The sequence below is a fragment of the Cricetulus griseus genome, chromosome 7 (genome assembly GCF_003668045.3).
Source record: "Cricetulus griseus strain 17A/GY chromosome 7, alternate assembly CriGri-PICRH-1.0, whole genome shotgun sequence".
Lineage (NCBI taxonomy): Eukaryota > Metazoa > Chordata > Mammalia > Rodentia > Cricetidae > Cricetulus > Cricetulus griseus.
The window spans coordinates 67,475,650-67,485,334 of NC_048600.1; the positions used below are offsets into that span (position 1 = coordinate 67,475,650).

The 9,685-nt window shown below is 42.6% G+C and overlaps 1 protein-coding gene across 2 annotated transcripts; it reads left to right on the forward strand.

Moving 5' to 3' along the window:
- The first annotated feature begins 2,375 nt into the window (after positions 1–2,375).
- Zcchc10 (zinc finger CCHC-type containing 10) lies at positions 2,376–8,531 on the forward strand. 2 transcript variants are annotated; one of them, XM_027427553.2, is made up of 4 exons: positions 2,376–2,532; positions 5,257–5,415; positions 6,227–6,268; positions 7,633–8,531. In XM_027427553.2, exons 1-4 carry the CDS (start codon positions 2,492–2,494, stop codon positions 7,898–7,900), a joined length of 510 nt encoding a protein of 169 aa, XP_027283354.1. In that variant the 5' UTR covers positions 2,376–2,491; the 3' UTR covers positions 7,901–8,531. The 2 variants fall into 2 exon arrangements, with proteins under 2 accessions (XP_027283354.1, XP_035303846.1); XM_035447955.1 differs by lacking the exon at positions 6,227–6,268.
- The last annotated feature ends 1,154 nt before the right edge of the window (positions 8,532–9,685 follow it).

A 9,685-nucleotide genomic window follows, 5' to 3' on the forward strand; every position in this document is an offset into this window, starting at 1 on the left:
TCCTGACATGTTCCTTATAGAAACATAAGTCATTCCAGTGACCTGTTACTTATGGAACCTCCTGCCTCACTACGGGAGGATTGAGAGTTCAAGGCAAGCATGGCCTACCAAACCAGACCAGACTCTATATTAAAAATTAAATTAAACTAAAAAAAAAACTTTTAAAAAAATCCCAGTATTCAGGAGATAGAGACAGGCAGATAGCTGCTTGAGAATACTCTGATCTACAAGGATTCCAGGCTAGCTAGTGCTAATTCTCAAAAAAAAATTATTTTCAGTTAAAATAAAAAACTGGGCTAAACACGTAGCTCAAGTGGTTCAATGCAAGCCCAGTGTGCAAGAAGCTCTGGGTCCAATTCCCAGTACCACACCAACTGAAAACTGTGGTTCACAGATATAATCCTAGCACTTGAGAAGTAGAAGCAGGAGGATCAGAATTTCAAGGTTATTCTTTGCTATGTAACAAATTGGAAATCAGCCTGGACTTTGGATATCCTTGTCTCAAGAAACAAAAGAGCCAGAGGTGGAGGCACATACCTTTAATCTCAGGTACCTGGGAGGCAAAGGCAGGAAGATCTCTTATTATAAGTTTGAGGCCAGCCTGATCTACAGCCAGAGCTGTTGTCAAAAGGGGGGAGGGGCAAATTAATTTATTGTAATGAAGTTATGGTGATAACTTAAGAATCAAAGGACAAATGGGGGAATGAAGGGACCAGCTCCCCATTTTGGCAGCCATGATAGTAACACATGCTTGCCATGACTTTGTCCTAATCACTAGAAGTCAGATGCCTGCCTCGTGGCAAGGAACCAATCAGAAGTTAGCTGGCAGCGCTCTGGGTGTGCTTTACGGACAAGTGCACAGCAATGACACGCAGAGCATAGCAACTACCCTGGGAGGGCCTATGGGCCATAACAACCAATTGGCCAATCAACACAGGACAAGCCCTCCAAGCCTGGAGGCACACCAATCCTGAGCCTGTGCGTACCCCTAGATACTCCCCTTACGCTGCCCTACAAGATCTCTCGGCAGCTGGTTCGAGCTGTCTTTGCTAGCCATCCGCCATGGCAGGTGGGTGAAAGACCCGAGCTAACATGGGGTTAGCTCGTTAAACAACAATAAAGCCTCATGCAATTTGCAGGAAAATAAAAAAAAAAAAAGAATCAAAAGACAAGATAGCCAAGTGTAGGAAGGTCTATTCCTTTTTGTTTCTTCAGCATATCAGCTTCCTTCTCTATTTCTGCAGACAAGCTCCCTTGCATTATTTATTATTCTCTATCTTTGTGTTGTTAATCCCACCATTCGAGAATAAGACCACTATTAGAGTTGTAAAAAAAAAAAGGCCAAAATAGCCATTTAAAAACCATGTTCTTTCCCTGGCCCTTTAATTCTATAGCCTGAGCTGACATTGAACTCCTAGAGATCTGCTATCCTCTGCCCAAGTGCTAGGATTAAAGGCTTGTGCCACCAGGGCATAATTTTGTTTGTTTTTGTAAGGAAAAAGGCCCAGCCAAACAAACACATCCTGAGCAGAGCCAAAGAAATACACTTTGGCCCTGCAACCAGAACCAAAGAAATGTACCCTGACCCTGAAACCAGTGCCAAAGAAACACACTTTGTCCCTGGAATCAGAACCAGTGAAAGAAATATACTCTGGCCCTAAAATTGGAGCCCAAAGGCTAAAAAGGACCAGTGAAAGAAACACACTTTGGCCCTGAAACCAGAGGCAAATCTGACCCTAAACCTTCGAGAAAACTAACCAATCCCTGAGCAGGAGATCTACCCATTATAAACCCAGGCATTGAAATCTGACCAATCTCCACCCTGGAAAAACTCTGCCCCTAAGAAGCCCTATATAAACCCTGTGCCTAGCCCGGCGTTGGTGGCACACGCCTTTAATCCCAGCACTGGGGGATATTTTGAGATAGGATTTCTTTGTGTAATAGCCCTGGCTGTCCTGAAACTCACTCTGTACACCAGGCTGGCCTTGAACGCGAGATCTGCCTGCTTCTGCCTCTGGAGTACTGGGATTAAAGGTGTGAGCCACTACTGCCCTGCTTTAATTTTTTTTTTTTCTGAGATAGGTTCGTATATAAGCTAGCCTCAACATTTTACAACTCACTGAGACCAGCCTGACTTTGCCTTCTGAGTGCTGAAATTAAAAGAGTGGTCAGCCAAGCCGGAATTTTGTTTTGAATCAGGGTCTTAACTGTTTTCAAGATTGGCCTTGAACACATAGCAACCCTCTTCCCTCGGTCTCGAGAACGCTGGGATTACAGGTTTTCTGAACGCTAATTTCACCCTTCAAGGTCCTAATCATATTCATACTAAACACAAGGCCCACATTTGACATAACACACCAGCGGGGGGCCACCAATCACCTCTGTTGGGATAAACCGGTCTGGCTCCGCCCACGGCCGTGGAGGTTTGAAGGCCCCGCCCCATCCTTCGGAGTTTCCCAAAAGCCTGTGCGGCAGGCTCGGCAGCTCCAAGATGGCGACTCCCATGCATCGGCTGATAGCTCGGAGACAAGCGTAAGTGAGACGACGCCCAGTGGGGTCTGCGAGAGGGCTGTGGGTGTGGAGACGCCAGTCCGCTAGTTAGTGAGCTGGCGCGGGCTGCGGGACTGAGCGGGCTCGGAGAGTCCGAAATGAATCCAAGGGTTGTTGGTTGTGTGGTTTATGATCCTCTGTCCGTCTCACACGTTTGTCAAGGTAGCCTGGATGCCTGATTCCCACACCTTCACTCCCGAGGACCCAAACTTCTCCCACTTATTCCTTTGCAGCATTTCCGGTCTCCTTCCTACCGCCTTTCCTAGAAACAAGCCTGTCTACAATGCCTTTACTCTTTTCCCATCTACCGACTCACTTTCTGCGACTCTCTCCTTCAGTAAATAGTTCTTTTAGTACCTACCACTCCATGCCTTTTTTTTTTTCAGTGAAGAAAAATGTTCGGGACACGCAGCTTATAGTCTAAATGTGGAACCAGTTAATCCTCTGAACAAGTACAGTTGGTAGTTTTAAAAATCTTTGTAGGAAATAAGAGGCTGTGATGGGAATACGGGAAAGGCTTCTTCAAATTAGTTGGACTGGAAATACATTAGTGGAGGGGTGACATTTCAAGACAGGCTGAAAGGCGTAGGAAAGACCGAGTCACCAGAGGGCTTGGGAAAAGAAACGCTAGACAATGGTATAATTGCTTTGAGGCGGTGAGAACTTTTTTTTTCTGTCAAAGCTAGCTAGCTGTTTAAGAATTAATAAATTTACACCTTTATTTAATCTCTCTCAATCTGGTAAGAATTTTGTTTAGGAAACTTGATGGCCTATAACAGGCGAACGCTTCCTTTAATTTCTTTTGCTCCCATTCTTTATTTTTGATTGGTGTTTCGAGACAGGGTCTTTTCACATAGCCCTGTCTGTTCTGAAATTTGCTTTGTGGCCAGGCTGTACTCTAACTCCGAGATCCACCTGCCTCTGCCTCCCACGCGCTGGGATTAAAGGTTTGAGCCACCATCCCTGGCCATAGCCCAGGACTTTAATCCCAGCACTTAGCCCAAGGTTAGCCTGATCTACATATCTAGTTCCAGGACATTCAGAGCTGCATACTGAGACCATGGCTCAATAAACAAATAAAATTTAAAAAACCTTAATTTTAACAGTGCTAAATTAAGTTACTAGGATCTCATTTCACCCCTTTTCTCTCTTAAACTGGTTCTTTTGGATCCAGACTTAGGCTACTTAAGTGACAAGATGGCTTGTTTTGTTTTGTCTTGTTTTTCGACACAGGGTTTCTTTGTAACAACCCTAGCTATCCTGGAATTCACTTTTGTAGAGCAGGCTGGCTTGGAACTCAGAAATCTACCTGTTTCTGTCTCCTGAGTACTGAGATTAAAGGCATGTGCCACCAAACTTGGCAAGACCTCATCTTAAAACAAAACCTCCCAGCAATGTTATGTTCACCCTCTGTATGGCCATGTGATAGTGGCATGTTGGATTTAAAGTTATGTGAAACTGAAAGGAAAATACTGTTTATGGATCTATTACCTGCTTGCTTTTAACTTTCTTGCTTTTGATGTAAGCTGTGATTTATTAGTCATAAACCTGAGTATTGGGCCAGATGTGTTAGATCATGCCTTTATTCCTAGCACTCAGAAGGCAGAAACAAGTGGATCTCTGAGTTTAAGGCTAGCCTGGTCTACAGAGTTTCAAGACAACTGGGGCTATTAACATATAGAAACCCTATTGTGTGACCGGGCGTTGGTGGAGCACCCCTTTAATCACAGCACTTGGGAGGCAGACGCAGGCGGATCTCTGTGAGTTCGAGGCCAGCCTGGTCTCCAGAGTGAGTGCCAGGATAGGCTGCAAAGCTACACAGAGAAACCCTGTCTCGAAAAACAAAAAAAAGAAAAAAAGAAAAGAAACCCTGTTCTGTGTGTTGGGGGTGGGGGGCGGTTTAAGTGTGTGTGTATAGGAATTGAGGCCAGAGGAACTTGTTGGGGTCAGTTCTCTGCTCCTTCCACCATACAGATCCAGGGATCCAACTCAGATCTTCAGGCATATAGGAAGCACCCTTACCCACCCAGCCATCTCCCATCCTTAAAAGTGTTTTAATGGGTTAGTGGTCTACCTTGGTGGTAGTATTTGCTCCGTGTGCATGTAGGAGGCCCTGAGTTTAATATCTATCTAGCACTACAAAGAATAAAGTAAAATAAAAGTCTGTAATTATCCTTTGCATTCTGAACTAAAAATGTTGCTCTGAGTGCATCATTACTGGAAAGCAAAAACAATATTTGTTTTTATGTGTTTGTTTTGCTTTGAGACAGGATCTCTCGATCTGTAGCTCAGGCTACAGCCATTCTCCTGCTTTAGCCTGAAAAGTGAAGGATTACAAGCATGAAACACCACACTGGGCTTAAAGAAGCCAAGATTTGTTCTGTTAATCCCAGGTTGCATGCATTGATCCACATAACTATTTCTGTGTCTGTTAGAGTAAACATCACTATATGCCTTTATAGGTCAGAAAGTATTACAAGACAAAGCTACTTTTTTGTTATTGTTTTTTGTTTGTTTGTTTTTTAAGACAGGATTTTGCTGTGGCTTTGGAGGCTGTCCTGGAACTAGCTCTTTAGACCAGGCTGATCTTGAACTCACAGAGATCCACTTGCCTCTGCCTCCCGAGTACTGGGATTAAAGGCATGTGCCACCAACGCCCAGAGAAGACAAAACTTCTAAGACTTATATTCTGTTTATTCTTTGTAGTGAAGCCAATAAGCAACATGTAAGATGTCAGAAATGCTTGGAATTTGGACATTGGACTTATGAGTGCAAAGGAAAAAGAAAGTACCTCCACAGGCCTTCAAGAACAGCAGAGCTGAAGAAAGCTTTAAAAGAAAAAGAAAATAGATTGTTGCAGCAAAGGTAAGTTTACATGTGGTATCCAGAGGAAGTTACCCAAATATTTACATTATTGATTAAGGGCTGAAAGTTTTGTTTTACTAGTAGCTGAATTTCTTGTTTATTTTGGGTTTTGGACATTGTCTCACTATGTATCTCAGGCTGGTCTCAAATTTGCAGTCCTCCTGTCTGAATTCTGAGTGCTGGGATTACAGTGTGTGCCACCAATCCAGTTTATACTAGTATTAGTTGATTTTAATCAATGGTTACTGTGTCAGACACTATACTGTGCTTTTCACAAGTGTTAGCATATCTAAACCTCCAATCCCTACTAGTGAGGTAGCCATTTTAACCGATTTGTGTGCTCACACGAGCTTGTGCATCTGCACGTTTCACAAAAGCTCACCAGACTGCTCTTTATGATGTTAGGGAATACAGCCTTGAGGTTCTGTGGGGCTTTTTGTTTTTGTTTAAACAGTAACTAAAATTTGGGTTAAACTTTATTTTGTAAAAGAACTAATTCTAGGAACTCAGATTATATCTATTGTGCTTTTGTTTGCCTGGCTTGTTCAGTAAGTAGTTCAAGCTCTAAACAAAGAAACAGATTTGTGTGTTCAGTCATCTTAACTACTAACTGGTTTTGATAAATGTGTTGCTAAGCACTAAGTCAGCCATATGTACTGCCTGTATCCTGTCCCAGGAAACTTTAGTTGATTATAGAAAGAAATCATGTGCCCTTGAGCATATGTAATAAGAACAGAATGTTCTGAGGCTAGCAGAGGCTTCTAAAATCACTCTTATTAATAGGAGCTTTTGTTCTTCCTTATTCCTTTAGCATGGGAGAGACTAATATAGAGAGAAAAGCCAAGAAGAAGAGGTAGGTATGGCACTACCTGGAGGGAGGAAGATGGGGTCTGAAGTCTTTGTTTGCAATTCTTAATTATCATTGTGTTTTCTAATACTTTCCTCTTCTGGAATTTATTAGCTCCATTTTTTCTTTTTTTCTTTTTTCTTTTTTTTTGTACAGTGTTCTAGAATCCGTATACCTAGTCTAACAATAAGATCTTACCAAAATTTTGGAAAAGGGGACTGGAAAAATGGGGACCATAAATAGCTAGGTGCAGCAGGGGGGTTCCTGCAACCACAGTGCTGGGCAGCAGAAATACGTGAATCCTGGTGAATTACTGAGTACCCAACCCAGCGGAGCCAGTGAGCCCCAGGTTCAGTTGGAACCTCTCAAAAGTATATAACAAATGTTTTTGTTAAACCTAGGCATAGCTACACTCACTATATACTCCTGATAGGCTTGGAACTGGCTATATAGAACAGGCTAGCCTTCAACTCAGAGATCTGCCTGCCCCTCTCTCTCTCTATTGAAAGGTTTAAAGGTGTATTACACCATGCCTGACTTTGTTGTTGTTTTGCTTATTTCTTTTAAGATTTATCTATTTGTTATATATGTATATACTGTTCTGCCTGCAGGCCAGAAGAGGGTACCTGATCTCAATATAGATGGTTGTGAGCCACCATGTGGGTGCTAGGAGTTGAATCCATGTCCTCTGGAAGAGCCAGTGCTTTTAATCTCCAGTCCTGTTTTTTTTTTTTTTTTTTGATTTTGATTTTTAGAGTTATTTACATGTGTATGTAGAGGTGCCTCTGGATGTTAGAAGGCACATTGGATCCCTTGGAACTGAAGTTAAAGGGGTTTTTGAGCTGCTCAATTGGGTGCTGGGATCCAAATTCCAGTCCCCTGACAAAATAGGCTTCTAAAAGCCAAGGCTTCTCTTTAGCCCTTGTTTTATTTTTCTGAGACTAGATCTTACTCTGTACCCTAGGCTAGCCTCAAACTCTTGGTGATCCTTCTGCTTTAGCTTCTTGAGTGCTAGAATTCCAGACTTGAGCCACCATGCCCTGCTCTTCCTTTGTTTTTCTTTATATTTGTAGGGGACAGATTGCCTTACTGTGTAGCAGAACTTCTGATCCCCCTGTCTCTACCTCCTGGGATCACAGCCATGTGCCAGCATGCTCATGGTGGCATAGTATGGGAGGTGTACCTTGTGAACTCAGTTGCTGAAGTGATGGAGAGCTTGTAAAGAGGGGAGGCGTGTGTTACAGCAATTAGGTGATCTCTAGACACCAGGGCCTAGGGCTAGTGTGCAGGCCCTCAGCATGATCACTCTTAAGCACTGTGTTAAATGTCATCTTCCCATATGTGCATGCTTTTTTGTGTAACTTGAATAGGTCTAAAAGTGTCACGAGTTCCAGTACCTCTAGCAGTGACAGTTCGGCCAGTGAGTCTTCATCAGAGAGCGAGACATCTGCCTCATCCTCCTCCGAAGACAGTGACTCGGATGACAGCCTCTCTAGCTCCTCCTCATCAGTTTACTCCTCCTCCTCTTCTTCCTCCTCCTCGGACTCAGACTCGGACTCTAGCACCTCCAGTAGCAGCAGTTGCAGTACAGAGAGTAGCTCAGATGATGAGCCGCCAAAGAAGAAGAAAAAGAAATAGAACTCTCTCCACTGGACTAATGGACCAAAAACATCAGTGTGATTCACAGGGGAACTGAAAACATGCTCAAGCAAGCAGGCTAGCTGGTCAGCTTGTTAGAATTCAGACCTTTCTAAGTATTCGCCATTGTACAGAATATTAATAAAAGTTATATATAAATATATATGCACATTTATTTTAGGAATGAATATTGTGTTCTTGCTGTTTTTCTTTTTTTAAAGTTGGGGTCTCACTTTGTAGGCCAGGCTGGCCTGGAACTCACTATGTAGAGGAAAGCCGGCCTTGATTTCACAGAGATCTACCTGCTTTTGCTTCTTCTAATGCAGGGATTAGAGATATGTGCCACCGTGCTCAGCTTTTGTTGACTTTTTTTTTTTTTTTTATTTCAAGTGTATCTGTAGAATATAATCAAAGCTGAAAACCAGGAAATCTGTTTCAATGGTGTCATTTTTTTCTGCCTATGAAATGAATGCCTTATGTGGGTATGTGTTAAGGACAGGTTTTGAAGATACTGCATCAGAATATCCAGGAGTTCCTCTCTTTTGCTGTGTTTACTACATGAGATTTGATACATTGTTATTGTAAGTGTAGCTTTCCTACTGTTAATAAATGTGCTCTATTTTTATGTTTGTGCTCAGAAAATTAATCTGATTTTTCTATCTTGAATATATAAATTCAAGGAACCTAATAACAGTACATTGGAATGATGTAAAGTTTCAAGTTTTTGTTTGTTGTATATGTATTTATGTGCATCATATTTGTGTGAGAACATTTGGAGGCCAGAAGAGGGCATCACACCTCCATGACTAGAGCTATAGGCAGTTGGAAACTGCTATGTGGGTGCTGGGAACCAAACGTGAGTCTTAGGCAAGAGAGTAAGTGCTCATAACTGCTGAGCCATCTCTCCAGCTCCACGATAGGTTGTTTATCGTTCATTTTCTTCTAGTTTCCTGGGTTCTTTTTTTGTCTCTGTGTTTTTCCATATGTACCAGTCACTTTTTATTAGACATTAGTTCTCCATCATGATATTAAGATTCAGCCATAGTTGAATTTGGTCATATTCAGGTGTGCAGAGAGTCGTCTGTACTGGCCCTTCCTGTGCCTGCACATAAGAAAGACAGCAACTGAAGAGCACATGGGTGCTGGCACCATGATGACCCTAGCTGTGCTTTTTCCTTATGTTGCTGGATTTGTAATATTGAGCATAGTGTTCCACTGCTTACCTTTTGGGTAAAATCACCATTCACTTTAGCATGTCTCCCAATCTAACATCTATGAATTTCTTCTTCATTGGCACAACTGATTGATGTCACACTGAAGTCTTGGCTGAAGAACCAAACATCTCAGGAGGGCTCTTGGTTGGTATTTTGAGGTACCATCTCATATAACCCAGGCTGGCATCAAATTCCCTTGGTAGCTGAGGGTGACCTTGAAATTCTTTCCCTCCTCCCTTCACCTTGGTGCTATGCCATCACACCTGACATTTTTTTATTTTACTGTGCCTGTCTGTCTAGGTCTATATGCATATGTGTGGGAGCACATGGAGGCTGGCAATTGTGAGCTGTGGATGTGGAAGCTTGGAACTGAACTCAAATCAAGAGTGTGTTTAACTGCTGAACTGTCTCTCCTACCCCTGGTTACTTTGTATTTAAAAGATTGTTTTTCAAGGGTAAGAACAATGACTCAGTAACATGGGAGGGACCGAGGGAAGCAGATCCATGGTGCTCATTGGCCAGCCAATCTAGTCAACTCCAGATTCAGTAAGACTGTCCTAAATGAGGTGGA

Bases quoted from the DNA above. Each gene is read 5' to 3' on its own strand.
- Zcchc10 (XM_027427553.2), top strand. From the start codon at position 2,492: ATGGCGACTCCCATGCATCGGCTGATAGCTCGGAGACAAGC. The intron at 2,533-5,256 runs GTAAGTGAGACG...TATTCTTTGTAG, and splicing joins CTGATAGCTCGGAGACAAGC to TGAAGCCAATAAGCAACATG. The intron at 5,416-6,226 runs GTAAGTTTACAT...TTATTCCTTTAG, and splicing joins AATAGATTGTTGCAGCAAAG to CATGGGAGAGACTAATATAG.